Source organism: Lutjanus erythropterus, chromosome 3, assembly GCF_056507025.1.
Source record: "Lutjanus erythropterus isolate fLutEry1 chromosome 3, fLutEry1.hap2, whole genome shotgun sequence".
NCBI classification, from domain to species: Eukaryota; Metazoa; Chordata; class Actinopteri; order Lutjaniformes; family Lutjanidae; genus Lutjanus; species Lutjanus erythropterus.
The window spans coordinates 45,645,061-45,671,081 of record NC_139319.1 but is presented as its reverse complement, the minus strand read 5'-3'; the positions used below and the strand labels follow the sequence as shown (position 1 = coordinate 45,671,081).

General features: G+C 39.3%; 1 protein-coding gene across 6 annotated transcripts in view; it reads right to left on the bottom strand.

Annotated features, from left to right (window-relative positions):
* The window catches only part of prkcaa (protein kinase C, alpha, a), a 286,081-nt gene that overhangs the window by 90,799 nt on the left and 169,261 nt on the right, over positions 1-26,021 (bottom strand). For all 6 annotated transcript variants that reach the window (XM_084710879.1, XM_084710895.1, XM_084710887.1 and 3 more), the window contains exons 6-8: positions 5,030-5,186; positions 3,053-3,187; positions 2,814-2,907 (exon numbers count right to left, since the gene is read on the bottom strand). In XM_084710879.1, the coding sequence (XP_084567005.1) occupies positions 2,814-2,907; positions 3,053-3,187; positions 5,030-5,186 (386 nt within the window). The remainder of the gene's footprint in view (positions 1-2,813; positions 2,908-3,052; positions 3,188-5,029; positions 5,187-26,021) is intronic.

Genomic DNA, 26,021 nt, shown 5'->3' with positions numbered 1-26,021 from the left:
AAATAATTTTCTGTGAATGACATTGGATCCGCATTGAGCAGTATATTATTAAGAAAAAAATAATAATTCATTAGTCAGTGATTATAAAAATAACTTCACATTCATTCTGTTGCAAGTGTTCAGAACAGAGCAACATCAACCACGCTTCTTACAGTGCAATGAGAGTTTTTTTGTAAAATAAAAACTTTAGATTTGTCATAAAGCAGGGCATGTTCAGGTTTTTTTTAAACATTGTTAGAAAGTCTGAAAAGCACAACACAAATTTTATAATATATTCAAGGCCAAGCTTTTGCATACTGATAAAAAATGGCAAAATTCAGTCTTGGACAGCTTGTGAGTACAGGTGTAGCTCAGAGGTATAGAGCATCAAAGATCTGCTATACCAGCTGGCAAAACTGTTCATTTGTAGACATTCAACTCAAAAAGTTGCCTAATTAAGAAAAAAAAGCCCATTTTTTACTCTCACCACATGTTTGAAACAACTTTCCCAGGCAATTAGCCTAATTATGAACTAACTAATTATACAAAAACTTCTTTAAAACAAGGTATCAAAACATCTTAGCCAAGTTGTTGCTGAAAAAAAAAAAAAAAACATATCAAAGGCTGTCGGTGAGCTGCTTTGATTCATTCCAGGCTGGAATCCCTCTGATCTAAGAACAAAATGATAAAAATTGGCGATGAACACACAACACACACCATCGCTGCATAAATGCAAAGAGACCACAAGCTGATGGGGGTCTTTGAAAGCTGCAGCTGTCGGTTAATTTAACAGCTGGAGACAGGGGGAGTGTGTCGATATCATTTCCAGGTTCTAATGCACACGCTTGTTTTGGAGCTGTGAACGGCTGGAGCAGCTCATACTCACCCGTTTATAGTGATTAAGGAAACGGTTGTCCGGATTTATTCAAAGGAAGATTATCAAGGTTACAGTAACTTAAGAAAGATGTCAGCCTCCAACAGCTGAGCATGATGGGTATTCTTAAGGCCCAAACGCACTGACAGTGACAACTGAGGTGCTTCATTTGACGTGCATGAACTGATGCTCCTCTGGCACCAGATCTGACATACCAACACCACAGAACTAACAGTATTTTGGAAAATGGTCGTTATTTGTATGTATCTGTGTATTTTTATTATTATTATGATTTTTTTTAACAAAATATTGTGCTCTGAAGAAAAGAAACCTTGCCTTTTTTCATGTTAGTCTATATTAGTGGTTCCCAAACTGGGGGATGGGCCGCCCAGGCGGGTCACAGAGCCACTGCAGGGGGTGTGTGGATAACCAGGGGAGAAATATAGAGTATATAAAGATTATATAATATATTGTATATAAAGAAGAATTATGTAGGGAAAATAAATAAACAGGAGGTTGTTGATGTGATCAGGCTGACCTTTATTTCACAAACATTCTGCTTAAATCCTTTTTTAATTAGCTGCTTCCCCAATTATTGTTAATATTTGCTAATAATTGTGAGGTGGGGGTGGCTCAACTTTTTTCAGCATCTGAAGGGTGGCGTGCCTGAAAAAGTTTGGGATCCACTGGTCTATATCATGACTAAGCAGTGCACAATATTCATGTTTTATGTGTTAGGATAACTTTAAGGAGCAATATGCAGCTATTGTGCATCCAAAAATGAGGACTGAAGTCTGAATATCAAATGGGAGGCATAGACGGTGTTTTAAATAGGTTGAAATCATAAAATCCTCCATCCCAGACTGGAGGAAGCTAAGGCAGGCTGCAGGAGCACTGCAGGAGTGTAAGACGAGGGCAACATTGTAATTTGACAATAACAACGCAACGACAAGTAAATCACGTTTTAATAACTGTCAGGTGTGTTAATGTAAAGTTCAGCCTATTATCCCAAAAACTAGAGCCCGGAGTTGGAGTTCAGTGACTGACTGTTCTCCCAGACTCCATTAACATGTTGCTCAACGTAACTGTTATAAACTTCTACTCCTTCGAAAAGATTATTAATCATTTCTTACGACTCATGAACAGACACTTACTCATTCTGCAAACTTTAACTTGAAACTTGAAATTTCAAAGGGAAACACCGCAGCTATTGTTGTGAGAGAAGCCACTATTTCAGTTTAGCACTTTTCCTTAATCTCTGATGATACATCATGGTCATTTTATGATTTATTATGGTAAATTTATGACAGATTACTCTATTAATCATCAACATCAAAACACAACAGTTTGGATCTCTCTGTCCATATTTAAGCACATCCCTCTCTCTCTCTCTCCACATCACACTTTTTTGAAAATGTGTGTTTTTGGTGCTGCAGCCCCGTCAGCACCCACTTCTTGCATCCATGCCTTTTTAAAAAAATTCTTTAAACTCAATCCAAACAGGCTCTATGCCTGCAGAAAAAAGCTGTGGTCCTCATTTAACACTCCAAAATCAAAATAAGGTCAGAGTCACAGCATCAAGACAGTTTGACACACCCTTAACGCTTTTAGTGCGTGTCCAGCCATTTAAAACAATAGGTGTACTTCAAAATGCATGTGTCAGGTGCTTTCAGTGCATTTGGGCCTTTAGTCACAAAGCTAGGCAGAATTACATCACTAATGATTCAGGTTTACTGACATAAATATATAGACCACGATATATTTTACACGTCCCAACAGAAGAGTCTCATTGATAGCCAGTTTTAGAAAAAAAAAGGATAAACCACTTACATGGACCTAAAAGAAAGCTGAAAAAATGTGTCAGAACCAAGAAACTGTGGACACACAGTGACATTGTTTATACACTTCAAGTTGAGAAACACAAAGATGACAGTGGTGATTATTTCAGCACAACCCTCACCTCAAATTTCTGCCTCAGCTCCTCATTGCCATCATCCTCCTCTGAGATGGGAACATTGTAGTACTCGCCCTCCTCCTGGCACAACAACTTATACCTGGAAGGGATGGACGAAGAAAGACAGGGCGAGTGAGGGTGGGCACACACACAGGAACACAGAGAGAAAGGCTGCGAGAGAAGAGACTAGCAGATTAATTTGCCCAGCTTCCCCTCTTCTAAGTGAAGCGAGTGTTAAGTCTTACCAGCCACAGACTGGAGACTTCATGAGCTCCGATACACCGAAGGAGAGGGCCCCCATGAAGTCATTCCTGGTGGTCCGGTCCCAGTCCCACACCTCCACTGACAGCCGGCGGTCTTTATCTGAAGGCTTCAGCTTGCTGTACAAGACAGAGAGGGTGCACATTATGTTTATGTCAAGTTCAGTGTCTGGATCTCAGTCACAATCACATTTAACATCAAATATGTCATAGTAGTAGCACTGACAGCACTAGTGCTAGTAATATAATTCATTACTTAAAGCACTATAGGGAACTTTCATACTGTGTTGATTTAGGAGACCCCTGTGGACAAAAGTGGTAGTGCTTCCACCAGCATAAATAAAAATATGTTAAAAATAAAATTTTCTGAAGAAAAATCTACTCCTGCTTTGTTTAACTTTGAAAATGTAAAATGTAAAAACAGACTCTTCTGATCTGCGTGCTGTAAATCATTTCATCTGATTTCCATGACATTCCAACCCGGTGGCAGGCATTAGGAACATCTATATAGAAAATATCTTCTTACTGATGGTCTTGTTTGCTTGTGTGTGTAAATTAAAACAAGTGAAAAACTCCTTGTATTGCATTTAAAAAAAAAATAAAATCATTTCCATTCATCATATATATTATGGGAAAATAAATGTGTAATTATTACTTTTTTTATTACAATGTTACTGGTGGTAACAGTGGTAGTTTCAAACTATGTCCAAGTCCAAGTCCATCACTCCACAGTCTAAGAACCCACTGACCATCGATTAGCTTCTGGGGACAACAGCTAATGTTTCTCGACTTCTGGTATAGCCAGCAGATATCCTTATAATAGATATCTTGGCAAAGACTTCCTCTTCCAATAATAATAATAATAATAATAACTTTATTTATGTAGCACCTTTTAAAAACAGAGTTTACAAAGTGCTTTCACAGACAAAGTAAAAGAGCACAAGAGTAGGATACCAAGGAAAAATAACAACAGAGGGCCGAACAGGAGTAAACTAAGACTGAAGTAAAACAAGACACAAGCAAAGACACTAAAACACAGAAAAAAACAATAAAACAGTAAAAGAAATAAGAACAGTAAAACTAGAAGAACATGACACTAAGTGCCCAAGTGCCTCTTTATTTGTTTACACTCCAATTAGCAACATGACATGCAAGAATGGAGTTGGAGACTAATCTCTATGAAAAGATATCTGCATATGAATGAAGGCTTATATCAAAATATCATTAAACACTAGCTAAGGCATCTTTAGATTAAATTTCAGTCAGTGTTTTACACTTTTTTTGCTCTGCATGTGGAGCTGAATGAAAACAAAGCCTGCTCAAATGTGATTGTTCAATACTACTTGGACTACAAACAGAGACCAGAAAACTTCCAATACTGACTCTGGATTAATATGCAGATATCTGTTTGTAGAGGTTAATCTAGCCACTGAAATACTGTAAATGTATGGTTAAGAGTACTTTGTAATGTTGGCTGTAACAGAATTGTATGTTTTTCACTTCCAATTATTTATGTATCTGTCTTGGAAATTTCTGTATCCAATAGAAGTAATTATTGCATGAGAAAAACAAATGAATGGGAATGCTGTTTTGTATGTTTAATATCTATATATGTGTCACATGTCTGATGGATTGTGCATAGGGGAATCAGAAACAAAGTCATACACCACCCTGATGAAGGCAAGAAAAGCTTCAGTGAATAAACTGTGGTGTACTGGGATTAGGGTAGCAGTTGTACCGCCATAACAGCAACAATACCCTATCAGTAGTGGCAGAAGTATAAAAGTCTGGAGAATAATTAATATCAGCATTAGTAGATGTAGTTGTATAAACTGCTGATACAGTGGATTTTAATTTACTGCTGACTCTACATTCACAATAATTATATATACATTAGAAAATATCTAAAAGTGTTGTGTGGCCTGTGGTGGGACGGAGGTGAAAACAGGAAAATTTACTCACAAATTGAAGGTCTCGTTCCATTTGGGGTTGAGGTTGGAGCGGATGGTTTTGGTCTTCTGCTTGGTCTCATTTTTGGGGTCTGGTATGAGCTTGAGCTTCACGTATGGATCAGACAGGCCGTTGGGGTCCATGGGGATCAGGTTTCTGCCTTCACCCACTGATGGGACGGAGAGAATAGAGAGACAAATGAGCTATGATTGTATTAAATGAGCCTTTTAAATAGTTTAATGAACACACTGTCTTCATTGATATTCCGTGTGGTTTCTCCGATACAAATCACTTTGTGCAGGAACAACAGATGCTTTTGTTTTTAGCAACAGGTGAACATTAACAGAATAAATTGCAGGTGTTTAAGATCAAACAGCAAGTCAGAGCCTTTGGGGATTTTTTTATGGCACAGAGCCATACAGAGAGCAAGTGCAGGAAGTGTTATGGGAAAAGGATTCAAAATTGCAGCGCTGTGTCATGCTTAAATAGGCAAAGGCTCCCCCTTTTCTCCTGTATGTAGCTGTTCAGTAAACAAGGGCACACCAGGGACATTAGCACTCCATTAGCCCTGAGCATTGGAGCAGTGCCAGACCTGAGCCTGAGTACAACACACACACAAACACAACCCCGCCAACACTCAGACGTACACACAGTTGCACACACTCACACATGCTGTGTTTCTCTACACATAGCACACCCCCACAGGGACAGGGTGATTCCCTGCCTTGCTTGGCCCTCAAAGACCCCAGAGATCTCTCCATGTGGCCCTGTCAGTCACACTGTCGGCCCTAGTAGCCGAGATGCTAACTGACCTTTGACCTGGGGAAGAGGATGCTAAGCCAGTACGCTAAACTCACCATTTTAACTGAAATACACTGAACGAGATACAGTATTGACCACTGCATGTCAGTAACAATATTTAATTGAAGGGTTCCTTTCAAAACACCAGTCATGGTTAGCTAGCACACATCCAGCCAATCACAGTGACTCTGTGCAAACAGTTATCATGAGGTGATCAGCAAAGGGCCTTTCCAGCAACATGGAACCAGCTCCCTAATTTTGAACCTTTCACAGCGTTTCCACCAAGGTTGGACAACTGGAACTAACAAAAAAAATGGAAGGATTTCCTTCAAAATTAAAATGGATGTGTCTTATGTTATACGTTGTACATTGTACAACATCCTCAGTGGTCCCATTCAAAGCTTGAGAAAATGCAAGCTGGTTCACTAGATAGCAGTTCCAAGGACCTTGAATGGAATCAGTCCAAGAACCAGAGCCAATTTGGTGGAAAAGGGCCCCTAGAGACAACATGTATCACTATGTTAGGTTGAGTTTTTGAAACTGCAGAAACATGACTGTACAGTGGTGTTAGCGATAGACTAACATGTATAACTGAACTGGTTCAAGAACCTGAGCTAATCTGGTGTATAAGGGCCAAGAAAGGAGTTTCTTCCATCACAAAGGATCAGTTTCTTACCACTGAGTCAAACACAAGGAGTCTGAAGTTGAAAAGAACAGACGTCTGCTAGTTAAGTTTTGTTTGCTAGTTGGCGACAACAGTTTGACAACTCAGATATTCAATTTTAAGCCGAGCAAAGTGTGCATTTTTGGTGCATCATTTGGTGAGACGGGCTTAGCAGAGTGATTAAAGATGGCAGAGAGTGGCAGACGGTTTGCATTGTCTATGTTCAAATAGCCTAATGCAGCTGTAAGAGGGATTTATGAACAAAATCAGTGAGGGATTGTCAATAATGATTACTTGAGCCACTGGTAAAAAAAAAAAAAAAAAAAAAAGGCAGCTTCATTTTATTCTCTGTGTGGCTGCAACAACACAATCAAATGGCTGTTTAATAAGCAGAGAGTAAGTACCTTCCCATTGTTTGCTTTGATTCTCAGCACCTCAGGTGCAGGATTTGGCTGTTGAGCAACATTAGCAAGGTGTGAAGTTTGATGAGTGATGGCGTAAGCTGCTGTACATACACACAAACACACACACACGGATGCACGCACACACAGAGAGAGAGAGGAAGGAGAGAGACAGCGAGGGAGCATACTTGAGAAGAAGAGAGGCAGATGCCAGCTCACAGAAGCAGTTCGAGGTGTGGGAAGGTATTGAGCGATCCTTTGCTGGCAACCCTCTGCTTTCTCAGAAATCCAATGGAAAAGAGTAAAAGCTCGTTCACAGGCACCAAAGAAGGACTGATCTGCTCACTGTATTTGCACTTGAGTGCATTCTAATATGGATGCACTCTGCAGCAGAGAAGGGAAGCACATATAGGCCAGGCTGGTTTTTCCTGCTTTCTTAGATGTTGAGATAAAAATTGAACCTTGCTGCCCCTCCTTCATTTCCGTATCTTTCCATTTCACCGAAACAGATGAAATGACAGATTTGAGTTGAATATGCAAACTCAATATGGGTTTTCACATTTTGTCTGTTTCATCTTCTTGATGGAATCACAAATGCATCCTAATAGCATTCACAGGAATAGTAACAACCCTGAGATAAATGGTGACGTGTGCTGTATTCCAGACAAACCAGTTGTATATCAGAAGAATTATTTTTGATGTCCACCGTCAGTGTGGCAGGATGCACATGGGGTAATTAAAAGGGAGGAGACACCTGCAGAATGATAAAGTGATGAATCTTTCAGCCTTTGGATGTCTTAGTCTTATAATCTGCAACTGAAGTTTACTCTGACCGTGTTCACCGTGGGTCATATTTAACTGCAGAGACAATATACACTGAATTTGTTGTATGTTTTATACAGGAGCTGCTAAACATTTCCACACCATTAGCTTATGGCTGGGGCCTCCTTTTTGCAAGATGTCCCAAAGTCAACTGTTTTTTTGGTGCTTTTATTTCAAGTGTCACTGACGCTTAGATGGTTTTTCACACTCTTCTGAGAGGGTCTCGAAGCAGGGAATGCATTCAGGACCATTTTTATGTGCAGCAGTAAATCCATACTTTATATATGTTAAATCATACTGGTGAGTTTTACTTGGGCAGGAGTTCTTTGGAGTTTTTGCAGCTGAGCTTTTGTCAGCCGGGCTGTTGGTCAGCTTGTCAGGTCTTTTCCATTTTTTAAAATGTGTCAATTTTTGTGACTTAGCACTCAATTTAAACTTAAGTGGCATATTTATATTGATTAAATTGATTTTTGTCTGTTAAATCTTTTTTTTTTTAGCAATTTGCTGAGCCCCCCACTTTGAAAATCACTGGCATTTTATAAGGCTGAAATGCTAAATCAAATAGTAGTCAACTAATAAATTAATCACCACCTGTTTTGATAATCCAATAATTGTTTTGAGTCATTTTTTAAGAAAATGATTCTGATTCTGATTCTTTATGTGAATATTTGCTGTTTTCTTTTCTCCTCTCTGATAGTAAACTGAACACCTTAAGGTTGTGGATAAAACAAGACATTTGCAAACTTCACCTTGGGCTTTGGAAAACACTGATGAATATTTTTCACAATTTTCTGGCACCAAACAACGAATCAATTAGTCAGGAAAATAATCAACAGATCGATTGATGTTACATTTGGATGAGGTTCTGTTTATCATGTGCAGTATGTGAACTGAACTTTTAACTTCTGTCCCAGATGCTTTGTCTTCAACTTTTAACCCTTGCATTGTAAAGGTCATGTTTTGAATATTTCAGCTGTAACTGTGTGCATGCAAAGTCACAGCATCCAAATGACCATTGAAAAAAACAGGACATTGTTCTGTGGTCTATGCTTGTGTACCTGACTGTGGACTATAATCAGCGGTCAAGCTTGATTATTTGTCTGAATAATAAATAATGATTAGTTCAATTAATCATCCTGTCCAAACAGAGTGGACTGTAATGAGTGTGATTTTATCTAACCAGAAAAGTGATGTCAAACAATACAAATGACTAGAGCTGCACTGATTAATCGACTATTAATCAACAATGAAATTAATCACCAACTATTTTTACAGTTTTACAGTTACAATTTTTGAGCTATTTCAGCCTCTCAAATGTGAATATATTCTGGTTTCTTTATTCATTGATGTCAGTAGACTGAATATCTTTGGGTTGTGGACAAAACAAGAGATTTGAGGACGTCATCTCAGGCTTTGGGAAACACTGATCAACAATTTTCATCATTTTCTTACATTTTACAGACCAAACAACTAATTGATTAATCGCTAAAATGATTACCATATTAATCGATAAGGGAAATAATCTTTAGTTGTCCTATAAATTATACTGTTTGAACTTAGATGATATGCTACAATGGACTATTAAGCCTACACTAAGGAAAAATGGGAGGAGAACATGTTTTTAACTTTGCATTACAAGAATTAAGTCAAGATGGTTAAGTTGAAATTTTACTCTCGACATTTGGACTTTATTCTCAAAATGCAAAATTTAAGAAAATCTTCTTTGCCCGGCAGTATTACTGAAAGTCTGACTTTATTCCTGATATTTCAACATGGATAACACAAAATGTAATTTTTCCCCCCTTATGTCTGGTCCTAATTCTCCAAAATGTTTTTTTTTCCTAGAACAAAAGTAGATGAAAGAAAATAGATTTTTTTAAATGAAAACAAATGTTATAATCAATTGTTTCTCTGTCAGTACACTCTGTTGCTATGGGTTACAGGATGTGCATGTAGACTGAATTTGAAGTTTCAATCTTAATATGCATTTGACTACAGACAAGACACTGCTTAGTTTCTATTGGAGTTACTGAAACTGTATGTCCAGTCATGACCAGTAGGGGGCACAATAGACTGTCTAATACGGCTTGGCTGGCACAGAGCTTTTTCTGTCCATATGACTGTATGATATAAACTAAACAAGATGTTTATGCCGTCTTAACTACTTTCAGCTGTACTGTACACACACAAGCTCACATTCCACGTTATTCGTGGTGCTGAATACTCCTGGTTTAAGGTCAGATTTTCTTTGTTAAATGGAAAACCTGAATTTGCACTGAACCTCAGTTTGTATTATGTCTTAAAGTACAAAGCGCACAATGATTCCATTGATCTGTGTGCAAGTGAGTTTAGAAAACACATGCATATGCAAATAGGAACACACACAAACACTTGGACAAAGGAAGCAGGGGTGTGTGTAGGGGCTGTAACATAGTTGCTTGGATACAACGCCGCACAACTATCTTGGCTCACATTTAAACAGCAGTGCAAGTCAGAATGCGCTGCAGTTTCTACAAAAAAAACAAAAAAAACCCTTCTTCATCTCTGACTAAAACTAACCAAAGCCTTGGAAGAATAACATCTGCTGACCTGATAAGACTGCAGGAAATCTGAGCCAAGCTGAACACCCACCAAACATTACATGTGTTATTTTACCACTTATCAGCTTTGTATAATCATATTTCAGATACAGCCAGGCTTTACTGAGCTCTCTGAACTCCTGACGGCTAATCAGCACAAATGATTTCGCACTGTAATCCTGAGATCTGCTCCGTGTGAGGTTTCTACCTCAGCTACTGCAAACTATATTCAGTTTTGCTCTTTTTTTATGAGAAAATAAACAGTGACAGCTTCTACATTTGCCTCTGATACATATTACTGTCGATTTTTCTGGTCATGCTGCTGCAAAACTGGAAATACACCATTTAGAGGACTCATTTAGATGCAGACTAAAATTAATTAATTTAATACTTTCTTTCCAGTGGAAAAGGAAGTAGCTCCGGTAAATTCTAAAGTAAGATTTGCAGACAGAAAGTAGCTCCTCCATGGAACTGCTCACACCAGAGATCTGTGGATTATCATGAGCAACCGGTTCATGATTTTTGGAAAGAGACACTGGTTTTGGATTTTTCAAATGTTTTTTTTTTTTTTTTTTTTTTGCTTTTAGCACCACAAGCTGAGTGCCATTTAGTCCCTTTATACTGGAGAAAAAGCAGATATCTCTATGGCAACTCACACCAAAAAATCTAGATGGATAAATACCATTACAGGCCAGTGGAAAAATATTTTGGGGTGAACTGTCCCTTTAATAGTTGCACCAGCACAAATAGTCAAGTTGGGCTGAAAACTGACTCCTGGCCTCTCTTGTCGACTTGCAGAAAAAACAGACTGGGTAAAATGACTGGCTTTGTACTTTCCATGTTACAGAAAGGTCAGCAGATGATAAAGATGCACTTCTGTCCTTTCCATTAAATGAAACAGAATGAAAAGGGGAAAACGGAGAGGAAAGAAAGACCAGGCTAGACGGGGAAAATAAGTTGAGCGGTGAAAGGCAGAGGCATATGTTCAAATAGTGTGAAGACAGCGTGCAACATGCTGAGAAGAGTGAGTCGAGGCAGGGCAGCGACAACAGTTTGAGAATACCAATGACATGACTTCTGGGAGTCTGGCGGCAGAAATCACACAGCATCAAAGTCCAGCTGTTCTACAAGCTACACAGAGACAATGAAAGAAGGACACAGTCTGTGTGTGTGTGTCCTAAAGAGGAAATATGTCAAAACTTATTGTTCAAACATCAGTATTAGTATAGTATAGTCCAAAGTGGCTTCTAAAGACCATAAACAGTATATTTAACAGGCTGAATCCCTCTTTAGTAATTGATTTATGGTTGAAGTGAGTTGTTTCCCCCACTCCGTCCTCCCCAAACACGAAGATCAGGCAGGTTGCTTGCAGGCCATTGCCTGTCAATGTAAAGAATACACACTCTGGAGTTGGAGTTCAGTGACTGCCAGTCTCACTGCCTGCCAAACTCCATTAAAATATTGTTCAATTTAACTGTTACAAATATCTGCTCCTTATAAAAGTTTATTAATGGTTTCTTAAAACTCATAAACAGACACTTACACATTTGGCAAACATTTGGCACTAATCTGAACTCTAATAAACAAGAAACTGCCAAGAAATAGTTATTCCAGCCCAATTCCAGAAGAGAATATGCAGGCTGTAGTGTAGACGGAGGCACCAGTATTTCAGTTTAGTTTCCTTAATCTTTCATGATATATCAACAGATTTATGTACAAAAAATGACTCATACTAAGATGTCAAAATGTGTCCATGTCTTTTTAGGTTTAGTGATGAGAGCAACCGAATGTCCAAAATATAAACTGGATTAAAATGATTTTGAGATTTGGCTTTATATTGAGAAAAAATTAAAAGGTGGAGGACATGAGTACTTTCAATATAACAAAGATGATCAAGTGATGATCATGTTTGTGCGTGTGTTTTTGTGTTCAATCCAAGCAAGTGTAACCTTTAAAGGAAGGGTCCATCCCAGAATCAAAAATACACATTTTCTCCGCTGGCCTGTAGTGGTGTTTATCCATCTAGAATCTTCTGGTGTGAGCTGCAGAGTTTTGGAGATTTTGGCCGTAGAGATGTCTGCCTTCTGCTGGAGAGAAAGTAGTTCTGGTAGATTCTACTTCAGGAAAAAAGTAGGTCCTGCATGAAACAGCTAAGTAACTGGGTCATGATTTTTGGAAAGAGACACTGGTCAGACATCAAGGCCGAAATCTCCAAAACTCTGCAGCTCACACCCGATTTGGGGATGAACTGTGCCTTTAAGGATCAGTTTTCACCACTTTTCTATCCTCTTCAGGATCTGTGTCCCTCCACTGTACAAGAAGATATAGTGTATCCGTGTGTCATGTTTCTTCTCTGAGGGTGCACAGTGATACTATAGGCCAACCACTAAATTTCATTCATTCCTACGCTCTTTCAAGAGTTTACATGAGTTGGGAAACGCACACACACAAACACACAAAGCCTTGTCTTCGGCTGACACCAGATGACCCTACCTCAGAAACGACGCCAGCCATGTTTGTTCTTCACCTCCCTGTGTAAACACAGCCTATAATACTTAAACCACCAGCTTCGCTCTCCACCCTCTCTGCAAAACAGTGTGTTCTTTGAGAGCCCACGACTTCAGAACTGGTCTGAAGAAACAAGTTGAACGGCAGGCCTGTTTGCTTTATAGTGAAATATTACATCATTCTAAAGGACCAGCATACCATCAGTGAGACATAAGGAGGACATATAGTGAGCTGAGTGATGGGATAATCACCAAAATTGGTTAATTTCATTAAAACTGAAGGCATAATTCAGGCTGAATGAACTGTAATGAGGTATATATCAGATTTATTGAAGATTTTTTAAATGATAATAACTTTATAATCATTTCAGATCAGTTCTGATGGATTACGTCCTCAGTTAGATCGCCAAGGAGCTCACTACAGAACATTAAGACAGGAAACACTGCTGTCCCAGTGGCCAACTCCCTGCAGTGGGAACGCACTGGCACCGGTACCAACAGAAGTGCTGTCAGCTGCTCCATCTTAACTCTGATTCATAGGGAAAAATGAAATAACAGGATTTTTAAGTAAATATTCTCTTGGCACAAACCTCCTGGCTTTTCTGCACGATGACTCAGACACTACAAAGATATGGAAATGACTGCAAGGAAAGGCTGCAGAGTGGAAGCCGTGGCAGTAAGTCAGCGGCATTCAGATCGCCGGGCAGTGATCATAAATTGGCAAACCGCGGGCTGCATCCAAAACCCCAGACGGAGCCTTGATCCAACCCTTCCAGAAGGTCTTCCATGGATCCAGAGAGCCATCAGTGAAAGGAAGGATATCATTTTTGTTTTACAGATTGGCTGACTGAATGAGATATTTATTGAAATGATAAAAGCGATGAAGAGGGGACAACGCGAGGTTTATAAGGTTTATAAGATATTAAATTACAAAATTCAATAAAGTTTGACCTTTTGCAGCCCATCCTCACCAGAAAAACATGCATGTTGTCAGTTGTGCAGCTAATTCTGACTGATATGTCCCTTTATCATTAGGCAGTGGCCCCTTGTGGATGCAGTGAACATGGCAGGACAAGTATAAGAAGCTAGAAAGTTGGATGGCTCAAACGATATTTTACTAAATCTACCCAATCAGTTTTTATGCCTAAAATTAATCCAACTGCGACCGTTTTAAGTTATGTCACATGACCTACGTAATGCGGTTAAGGCCTGAAAAGCCTGTCTCTGCTGCTACTCTCCACCAGTAATATATGTTGTTTTGGGAGTAATTGACAATCAACCTATTCTGGCATTTAGGTATGAGGATGTGTTGACATTTCACTAATTTAATAGTTTTAATCAACATGGAAGACCAGCGAGGATGAGAAGGTGAGTGGGACATGATGAAAAAAGCCAATATATTGGCAAAACTACTAAATATGAACAATGACAACCTTGTGCTGCTGCAGGCTCGAGCTCATGCAACTGCATGGATACATTTATTAAAAACTCATTATGCACACACTAACATCAAGGTATCAAGGTAAATTATTTATCATCAACACAAGGTTGCACATAGAAAAGAAAGTTGTAGTCCCTTCTTGCTACACTACACACCGTACAAGAAAAGTTTGGACACACTTCTCATTCAATGTTTTTTCTTAATTTTTTTTTTAATATGTTTCAGATGTTCAGAGAAGTTCAGCTGGCTTCAAAACAAATGGTGGCTACTTTGAAGAATCTAAAATATCAAAGAGCAAAACACTTTTCATTTCATTTCATTTCATTTGTGGGTTGACAGGTGCGTTGGAGAGGACGTGTCGACAATAAAAAGCAAAGAGGCTTTTTTTTTTTTGCTTACTATCTGGTGCTTATCTACAATGTAGAAAAATAATAAAAGTAAAGAAAAAAAATAAGAATTGAGAGTTTGTGTCCAAACTTTTGACTGATACTGTATGCAAGGATAATTAAACAACGATTTCTGTACATATACACATACACACCCAGGTAGCAATTCTGTAGTGCAGTAGAATATAAGAAGTTTGATTATCTGTGTCCATCAACGTTTGAGCACAAAGCATCACTGATGTTTGCCTCGTCTCTTCCTGACTGAGTCTTGCGTGTCGCAGTCAGCTTGAAATATGCCCCTGATTTCCTGCTGATTGTTTCTGTCCAATTTCGTTCATTTAACTTTCTTGACCAGACATTTTCCAGGAGCAGCCCAAAGTCCAGGCTGGGTTGGTGCAGCTCTTATCCCCCGTTCACCTCCACTCCTCCTGGTACGGACTTGTTGGGTGGTCGAAAGATGCCACATGCACTGTTGATCACCTCACTCAGTCTGCTGATCTTTAATCCAAACCCCACACTTCCTTCTACAATGCCAACAAGTGTGTTTCTGTCAGAGGTGATACGTGATTCAGCATTAAAGTTGAAAAAATAACAGATTAAAACAAAAATGTAGTGAAATTTGAAGGAGCAACTGGCCGCAGATACACATAAATACCGTGGCTCACTTCCCACTTCTCTGTGACTTCATAATTGTTTTCACTAGACAGTTATTTTTGCATTAAAGAGTTAAAATCTGACACTTGCCTCTGCATACAGTGAGCACCCCATGAAACTGAGATGATATAGGGGGATGCAGGAGTAAGATAAATGAAAAAAGATAAAGGGTAGACGGTGGGGAGAAACATTGTGTGAATATGTGTGTTACTGTAGAATTGTGCTATACAGTTCCCTACATTTCCCAGAATGCTGCAAAGGAATCTTCTGCAGACATACTGTAGATTTACAGTGTAAATGTAAATTTACACAGATAAAAAAAGTAAATGTGTAGAGAGAGTAATGATATGCAACATGAAGTACTTTTTGCATGCAACCTATGACCAGATCACAAAAATGAAAGCTGTGGTCGAAATCTCTCATGGATTTCTTTGATGTTTCAGATTTTTTCATCCAGCGTAGCAGCACTTTTTATACCTCTTTCTGATGTTTCACTAGTTATCTACAGTAATCATGATACATCAAACGTAGCAGCAGAACAGACTCAGATGGTGAGGTAGATTGTTGCTCGCTGCATCGGCCAGGAGATGTTAACAGTGTTTAGTGCATTTTGTCTTTTGCTGTAAAGGCCAGCTACACCTCCAGAAGGTTCAAAAGTAAAATCTGGCTTCCCTGATCCACCCACATCTATATCCACTCTGAGCATCAAGCAATGTGACCTAAACACACCTACACTGCACCTACATATAACACACATTGACTCCTACGGCAGCATTAGTGTAAAAAATAGCAGAAAACAGATCTGGACATCGAGGCAAGAAGAACAATCTAATGAAAAGGTTAAAGCGATAAAAAGCCATTAAAAAAGAGGGGAGGGAAGTGAGAGGGAGAGCAGAGGGCTTGTTAAATGAGGCTTTTCTGCAGAACTGGGTGAGTCAACGAGGGAACAAAAACGGAAATGTAATTATTACCACTGTCTCTCACACAATCCCAAAGGACCTGCAGGCGGCAAGGTTGTGTGTACATGCTTGCACACACATTCACACACAGTGATGAGGATTTAGTGCAAATTAAAGAAGACAGATCCTATTTGCACCCAGGGTTGAATAGCCAATGTGGCTATTTGCACCCTGGTATATATAGCATGGCAGAAACAAGTGCACAGGTGTTCATGGCAAACAATGCTATTTACATCTGGGGTGTAAATAGCCAAAGATGCTATTTATACCCAAGGGGCAGAGACAAACCATAATCTTTTCCTAAATCTAACCAAGTAGTTTCCTACACTTAACCATGTAATTTTGTTGCCTAAATACTTATGTTACTCAAACCTAACCACATACTGTTGATAAATCTGACCAAGTAGTTATGTAGCCTAAACTCAACAAAGTCGTTTTGTTTCCTAACCCTCACCTAGTGGTTATGTTGCTTAAACATAACCAAGTAGTTTTGTTGCCTAAACAGAACCAAGTAGTTTTGTCGTATAAATCTAACCAAGTGGTCATGTTGCCTAAACATAATCAAGTAATTTTGTTGCCGAAACCTAACCAAACTGTGACTGAAAAGTGAAAATAATAATAGATATTGTAATAATAAGGGGCAGGAGTCCCGGAGGACCAGGGTTGGGAAACACTGTACTCTAGTCCTGTGCTTAACCCTTTCAACGACTACAACCTCTTACTTGCAGTAAATATGTCACTATTTATAAAAATACTAAGGGTGTTGGACATGAATAGTTAAATAGCTGCTGTGTGCCTATCTTCATCCGGGTGTAAATAGACACTCTGATAATAGAATAATGGACAAACATTACAGAGATGCCCTTTCCCAAGTGCACTCTGGATATGAGCACAGAGTCAATGAACAATAGTGTTGCTGAAACAAACAGGAGGTTGGCGTCCACAGCACCAACGGACAGAGACGAGCTGTGTGTTAGCAGGAATGAGAGGCGGAGGATAAGGTTAGTGGGCTGCGTCTGTCCTTCACTAGAGAAACAGAACTTGTTTTGTCTGCTTCACCACCTCCCCTCGCGTCTCCATTCACCCAAACGGACAAAAACACACATTCTCACACGTTTCTGGAAAGTGCACAATTATCTCTTGTGTTTCTGAGTGACTCATTATTTCATTTTGTCATCTCAGTATTGTTGGCAGAAAGTACGCTTGTCTGTCTCTACTAGTTTGGTTGGAGTTGATGTGTGCATCCATCAAGGGACAGCTGCTTCCCTTGGAAACCATGTCACTTCCTGTTGAACATTTTGTCTCTGGCCATTGGTGAATCCCAAAAGAAATCACTCAAGCTTTTCCTCCTGACTTCAAGGCCTCGTGCTACACTGCCTGTTCAGTAACATTCAAACTCTATCCACATGTTCTGTTACATAATAAATCTGGAGGAGCTTTGCTTAGACTGAAGACTCGTCTGGCTTCCGTGGATACCAGGGTTGCACCTGGTTTGCAAATATGTCAAAAGAATCCCATTAAAAAGTCTGACAGAGACAGAGGAGAGTTACTTAACCAAGGCAAATGTAAATCTAGATACTGACAAACAGGATGGGGTCTTTTTCAAAAAAGATATGTTTGTGCTCAGTTCATTTTCATTTGAACCGCTTTCCAGAGACTGCACCAGATGTCAGTGTGGCATTTTTGAGCCTTCTTAGTTTCTGAGACAGAGGACTGGGATTTATGTTAACAGCTTCACCAACGTTTCAGAGCAAGTATCAAAAACAGTGCTGGGCAACTTACTTGAAAGATGTAAGAAATTACCTATTACTTGTTTCACATTGAAAAAATATTTTCATAACTTACTAAAGAAGTGACCATTGACCTTATATTAAATAGCAAATGGAGCTTCCAAGCCTGAAAAGTGAAGCCAATGCAGATGAACCTTAATCCTGCATTCTTTCTAATGATCAGCAGGGGGCGAATCCTACGGCTGTGAAAAGAAGTATGTGATTGTATGGAGTCTTATGGCAAAACCTTGTTTCACACTGTCTTCCTCTACAGCATGATGTTCATTTTGTAAATTAACCATCCTACATAGAGTAAAAAAGATGATACAGCAGGGTACGCTTTAGGGCGTGGCTACCGTGTGATTGACAAGTCATTCTCAGTGAGTCCATCCAGTGCAACGCACAGGTCTCGCAAACTGTTAAACTAGACAATGTTGATCAAATATAGATCAAGATTCTGTTAGTACATTGCATATATCTTGCTAAAATCTCCTCAGAAACATATTGCTGTGTGTACTGTGTGTGTTCACTGTTTAGTTGTAATGCACCAGCAAGTTGTGCGTTGCCCACCAGCTCCATGCTCTCATTGGTACTGACATTACTCGGGCTGCAAAAACAACAAGATGGCTTCTGACGTAATGCCAAGCTCGAGGCTTCAAAATAGTAGCCCACAAACCAATGGGTGATGTCAAAGTAACAATATTAGAGAAGTTCCTGTTGACTAATTTTCCTGTCAATTAAACGGAAAATTTAATTTAGTCTAGTTGACTGGTCTAAGAATAAATGAACACTCAGAATGTAATTATAATTGAGTATTATTTCTTAATTGATAATGTTAAACACTACCAGGAAAAATATTGTGTGTATTAAGAGCAATTTGAAGCCATTAATCACAGTCTACAATCGCCAAATCGTTTTTTAAATGACACTGAAATGTGTGGCACTTTAGGCTGTGCAATAAAAGCACTGCACATTAACCTACAAAACATGACAACAACTCACTAAATGCTTCACCTTCAGACTCAAGAGGATGACAGTGTCTGGGGGTGAATGACCAGGAGCTGATGTTAGTTGCCAGCCTGCTACACTAATGTTAGCAGTGCTAGCAGCAACAGCTGCTCTGCTTGCAGGTTAATGTCTGTACTGAATGTGGTCACATGTTGCTCCAGTCGAGTGATTATATACAAGTTTACTCTGTCACAGTCTACTTTCAACATTGTTTCCATTTTCTAGATTAAAACGCTGCCAAAGCGCGCTGGTTTTATGAGATGTCATCTGTCTGACATGGCTGGTAAAGGCATCCATATGTGCTTAAGGCGTATAGTGAGAGGGGCTGCTGTCTGATGGGGCCGCAGCCCCATCTAGTGGAGCGCAGCTACATAACATCTTAGAGGAAACAGCTAACTGGCATTTTGCATGAATAAAAACTGCTAAATAGTTTAAACGACTAGTATTTCTGGTGCCGACTAGCAAGGGTGGCGACATTTAATCGTGCAGTTAATTCAAAATCAGTGTCACTTTCCAGAAATCATGAACCAGTTACTCAAGATAAAATAAAAATAAAAAATAAAAGACATTGTGGTTTACAGCAGACAGACTATAATTTGGGGGTATTTAGCTAGCATCAACAGCGAGCTTAGCCCCAGTGTCTATGCTCTATTTGTGGATAAAATGCATGCACAAATACACATTCCTACTAAAAAGGATCACACTGTGAGAATGATGCAAACTTTCCTCCTCCCCACCCTCCAGCACTCCTCTTCCCTGCTAAACTCTTCACCATGCACTGTAATACAATCCTGCTGGGCAGCCTGTCTGCAAGGTGTCTACAGCAGCTAATGTAATCTATGATACAATCTGGCCTGAGTGGGCTGCAGGCTGGTACAGCAGTTCCATACACACACCTACGCACGTGCACACACACAAGCGAGAGAACACATGCAAATGATAACATGTTTTGCCCACAACAAGAATTGGCTACCATGTACCACAGAGGGCCACGAGTCTGCAGGTTTTCTCTGGAACCAAACACCGCCACAGGTGTTAATAGTGGTTTACACACATACACCGTCATGTGTATTACTTACGCATATACAAGTGTGAAATATGTATACATTTTCACACATACTATACACACATGATCGTCATGTGTTGGCAGCAGTCTGTGACAGTGTACGGTTCAGCTAAATGAAAGCCATGTCAGACTGGGATGTTTCCACAGGAAAGAACTGGGTGAAGCGGGTCAGTGTCTCATTCAGCAGGAATCTATTTTCTTCATTACAAACCTGATTCAACTCATTCAAGTGTTTTTTGTGACACATAGATTTCCCCTTGAAATTCAGTTATTGTTTCAATTAGAACGAATTAAAAGTATAATCTGCATTAAGAAGAAGGACGTCCTTTGTTAGTCCCCCTTGAGGGGAATTCAATTTTTTCACTCCACTGTTTTTTACACACACAGAGGCTTGTATACACACATCCTCATGCAATTTTTTGTGGGAGAGGTGGTAGAGTGATAAATGCTGCTAACAAACAGGCGTCCAAGCCTTGGAGGGTTCAATGCCTTGCTAAAGGGCACCTCGACAGAGATCACTCCAGCTACCAGTCCACTGGTAGAGGAGGAGGAGGAGTGATACTCTGTGTTTCATGAGTTTGAATGGTGGAGACAAGCTGATTCAAGGACTTTAAGCATTAGCATTAGCTTACATTAGCCAGCTACATGTATGAAATCTGTTAGCGAGAGTCATCATTTTAGCCAACAAAATCCACATTCGTCAGCTAGAAATGAGAACCTGCTTCTGTTCACTTCTCAACAGTTACTCACAATTTCGATGTAAAATCAGCGACCATCATGACTGTAAACTGCAGTGCAAGAATGTAAAGCTTGACAGGTGTAGCAACAGTAACTAATGAGGGCGGGGCTTAGCGAAGGGTCATCTGCATGTACAAAAATGATATACTCTGTATATTAAATAGGTTGAAATCCTATTTAATATAAAGTCTATGGTTGAAGTGAGTTGTTTCCCCCCACCCCTCCTCCCCAGACTCAGGAAGCTCAGGCAGGCAGCAGGGGCACTGAACAGGAGCGCAAGACGTGCACAACATTATAATTTGAAAATAACAAGCGACGATAAATCCTACACTGTAAGTTGATCAGCTGTTTATAACTGTCAGTCGTCTGTCAATGTAAAAGCCCATTATCCTGAAAACAAAAGCTCACTGCTCTGAAAATACACAGTCTGGAAATGAGGGCCTGTCAAACTCCATTAACATATTTCTCAATTTAACCAATCTAAATATTTACTCCTTCTGAAAGATTATTATTGATTTCTCAGCACTCAAAAACAGACACTTGCTTATTTGGCAAACATTCAGCATTCATTTGAATTCTAATTAACTTAAAACACATTTTCAATGTGGTATGGTTCCATCTCTGATGACATATCATGGTCATTTTATGATTTGGTATGGTAAATATATTACTAATTTCTCCTTTAATTGCACAAATGGAACATGAATTGAAGCAGAGGAGTGGCTCCTGAGAGAAGAATGCATGTCAAGAGGAGACACCAGCTGGAGAAGGGGGAAACGAAAGGTCTGAGCCAAAACTCTAGAATAAATATTTGTGCATTATTTGACCACCTCGGTGTGTTTTGAAGTGTTTGAACTGCTGTCACTGGTATTTCAACACTTGGCTATAAAGACATTTTAGATACTAATTTGTATAAACTATAACTATAAGACCTAGATAACATATACAATATTTACAGTGACTAAAAGAAACATTCCAAATTAAACCAAGTGAGTGAGTGTGTTTCTGTGATACAGGCAACTAACGGACTAGTTGATAAAACTAAACTTAAAAGTGCAGTAAGCAACTCTGGAGAAAGATAGTTGCCTGTTAAGTTTCATTCCTACTCTGTCAACTTCCGAGGCTGCCCAGTAATAGTAGACTAAACTGTTAGTCAGAGTCAACCACATTTTATTTAGCCGTTAGTCACAGAGAAAAAAAAAAGCAGCTCAAATTCCACTCAAGAAACTTAGAATTCCAAGGCAGTTTGAACCCAACTCAAACTCTTAAGTTTTTAAATAGTTTTAAAAATTTTTGCAAACTTAATCTTAAGTTGAGACAGTGAGATAAACGTGAACCTTTAAGATTTAGAAACAAACAAAAAATGCATTTCAAAAGATGGTCACAGTGAGCTGTGAACCTTATTTGTCAATATTTGGGTGCCTGAAAAATAAATGATTTTAGTTGGATATATTAAAACATTAATTCACTTTCACTTCAATGATTTTACTAAATAATTTTTGAAATATAATTTTTGTGGGGTTTCTAAAACTTAGACTCAAGTTTATCCAAAGACAGAAAGTAAATCATCTCAACAAAAGATTAGTGGCTGGTGACAACTTTTTTTCCCACAAGTTTGAGTTGGGCTCAAAAATCAATTGCAGTAAATTGCCTCAAAATTTTGAGTTTTCTCAACTTTTTCTTTTTTACAGTGTATGAGAGCAATTTAAGATCTATTCCATGTCCTAACTGGCAAAACATACATGCACAGTTGCATTTGCATTGGTTCAGTGTTGGTTTCATTTTGTAACTGCTGCAGCATGAGCACTTCAATTTCTTCCTAAACACACACCGAAGTTAATGCAACTATATAAAAGTAATGTTAACATTCAATAAGTTTCAATAAGTTTTTAAGACCTGGGAAAATTGCATTTAAGATATTTAAGACATGATTGGAAGAACCACTGCTAAGGGTGTCATAGCTGCCTTTAACTAATTAGCTCACTTAGCTGTCTTATGAGACGAGGATACAACCTCAGAGACTGACAGAAGTGAGTTTGATGACTGGGAGTAACAGTATCAAGGTGATGTACAGCGACTCCAACTCTGACTGAAGACACACAAATCATCCATCGTGCAGACACGTCTGTGAGTATTTGTTTTAGTGAGGTTGGAAGTTATTTATTTATTTGTGTGAGGTTATACTGCGCTGAAATTCACTGAATGTTCAGTGTCCTTGCTGGTTGTTCCGACACATTTAAAAATCATTACATCTTTTTCGTTCGCATTTAACAGACAGCTTGTTTCATTCCCCAAAAATACATATTCAAATAATTAAATTAATATCATAAATGTGCAACGACAAGTTGAATAATACTTGATATGATGACTGCTGCTCAACTGGGAAAATTTTTAGTCAGAGGCACCAATCCAAAGCATCACAGATGCCTTGAAGATGGCTGACTGAGTCTCATTATCTAACACCTCAATTTGGGAACGTGACTCAAGAATCACCTGTGTTACTGACCTGTGATTGGCCAAAGTCTTGCATCACAAGTTAGATTTTCTAAAGCCTGTAAACAGAGTTTAAAGGAGGAGCAAAAGTCTACTTTTCTCTCAAACTGCTTGAATTACATTTATGCTTAAAGGTTATAATGGAACTTTTGCCCACTGACGCCAAAAATAAACTGCCTACGCCAGCTTAAGTGCTTTTTTGCAGCACTTTAGTGATCAGATAATGAGAAAGAACTGTCAGGCACACACAAGTTATTTTGCTTACCACTTTAATGTTTCCTAATGTTCATGTGGTGTCAGGCGTGCATGTAGGTGTTGCACCACTTCCCTGCTCACATCCATTCTCTTCCGTCTAGTGATAATTTGATAAGTGAATAAGTCGGTGAAGTTCGGTGCCAGGGTCTCGTGATGCACTGACCCCTGTTAGACAGCTAATTGAATGATTATGTGCGCCTGCTGTCATCTCCTTGCCGTCACCATTGTTCAAGCAGATGTGCTAATGCACTATCATTAGAGCCTGGGGATTTACAGCATGCCTCGAAATACAAGGCAAAATGTGCTCCTGGACAAAAACACAGTTGTGCTGCCATGCTTCTCTAATAAACTCAAGTGCCAAAACAGTACAGATAGCTCTGCAGTGTGCTTGTCCACTATTTAAGTCTTTTTATTTAAAAAAAAATAAAAATCAGTATCAACCAGAGGTGGGAAGAAGTTACTGGACTTCATGCAGGATGCCATTTATGAGCCCACCGCTTATTTTTGTTCATATCCAATTATTTATGGGATTCATCAAATTCACCAAAAACATCTCATTTTCACAGATCAAACAGGACAAGCAAACATAGGATTAAAGAATTTTTAAATATTATTATTATTATTATTTCTTATATTTATTACCATTTATGTATAATTAATTCATTTGCTGCTTTTATCTCTTTTTGTATCATCTTATATTCAATATTTTAGGGGTTTATGACTGTTGGTTGGACAAAACAAGTCATTTTAAGACATCTGTGGAGTCCAAAAACTGACATAATGTGATTAAAAAAAACAAAAAAAAAAGAGAACTAAAAAATATAACTAAATACTAGACTTGCATCGATTAATCAGCAGTACTTGGAACCAGGATGGTTTTCACGTGACAGGCCCTGACCGGTGACCGGCTGGTCAGCATCACATATCCGATTCTGTGCCTGTCATTGTCACACACATGTTCTGCACGATGGTCACGTCATGCGCACAGCAGACAAACTGACACATGCTTGCTTGAAGCTGGTGTCAGGGACAGATTCCAAGAACAGGAAAAAGAGAAGACAGACAGTCTACAACAAGACAGAGCAGCTGACAATGTCGCAAAACAGCTGTAAACTCTCTGAACAGTCTCACAATGTATGAGCAGACAGCAAACTGCAGCTTGTCTTTAATTTCTTTGCGTCGTTTGCCTTCATTCGTTGTGTTGGATTCACAGACACCTTAATAGCAAGCTAGCAGCAGACTGCTGTTCACAGAAGGACAGTTAAAATCTCACCTCCTGTTCTGGCTGAAGAATAAACAACCTGTGTTGATGTGTCTCCTCAAAAAGTTTCTCATCCAGACTCATTTAACTTCTGCGTCTGTTTTTCTCACGGCAAAGTTTTACCACAGCAAACTGTTGCACAGCGTCACTCTCCAGTTTGTTTACATCTGCTTCCACAGGAGATCACCTGAAATCGAGTCCCACGAAATCCCACAAGGTTCCATGATCTCGCGAGATCGTGTTCACCCGATTCATAATCTTAATATAAAACTATAATAAGTCCTGGCTGTAACCTGGAGGACTTTGGAGAAAATTTAAATAGTATTTAATGAATATTTAATAGTCAGTATCTTATTATGAACATTTAATTTAATTTTTACAAGAAAAGTTGCAAAAATGTTTGTGAATGCTGTCAATTCCGGTTCTTAGAAAGACTGAAAATTGGAGTCGGCTAAAATCGGAATCAGTAGGCCAGACCCTTCATAAAACTGGAAATACTAAATACATGAATAAATTAAAGCTGCAAGCAGCGTTTTACGGGCCCGAGCACCCCCGCGCCACTCGGGGGGCCGGCGGCCGCGGCCTCGTGGCAGGATTCGCCCCGGGCGAAGAGGCTCTGTGATTGTCACAGCCTTTTGACGTCCCCTTAAGGAATTCGACGTCGCTTCCTGACGCCGCTAGGTGGCGCTGTGAGTATGTCTCCTGCTTGTCACGTGGATGTGTTCAGACCAGGACTTCTATGACACTTGTGAAGTTTGGTGGGGATCGGACCATGTCCGCCCAAGTTATGGCAATTTCGTGTTTCATGGCGAGACATCAAACTTCGCCGCCACCTGACGGCCACACCCTTCAATGAGGGCATAAATCTTTAATACCTTTTGATCACAATGTTGTCTAGATGGTACACAGTGATTTTGAACCCGTTCTGATCAATCCTGTAGGAGGAGTTCGTTAAAATACGACACGTGAGAAACGCCAAAAATGGACGCAAAATTCAAAATGGCTGACTTCCTGTTGGGTTTGGGCAATGGGTCCAAGAGGCTTTTTTGTGCGTCTGGGTGTGATACATATGTGTACCAAGTTTCGTGCATGTCGGTGAAACGTGCCGCAGGGGCTGATGTTTAAGGGGCGTGGCCAAACTATTTGGCCACGGCCATTAACGAAACTCATATCACATGTTCAGGCCTGGACCGTTAACGC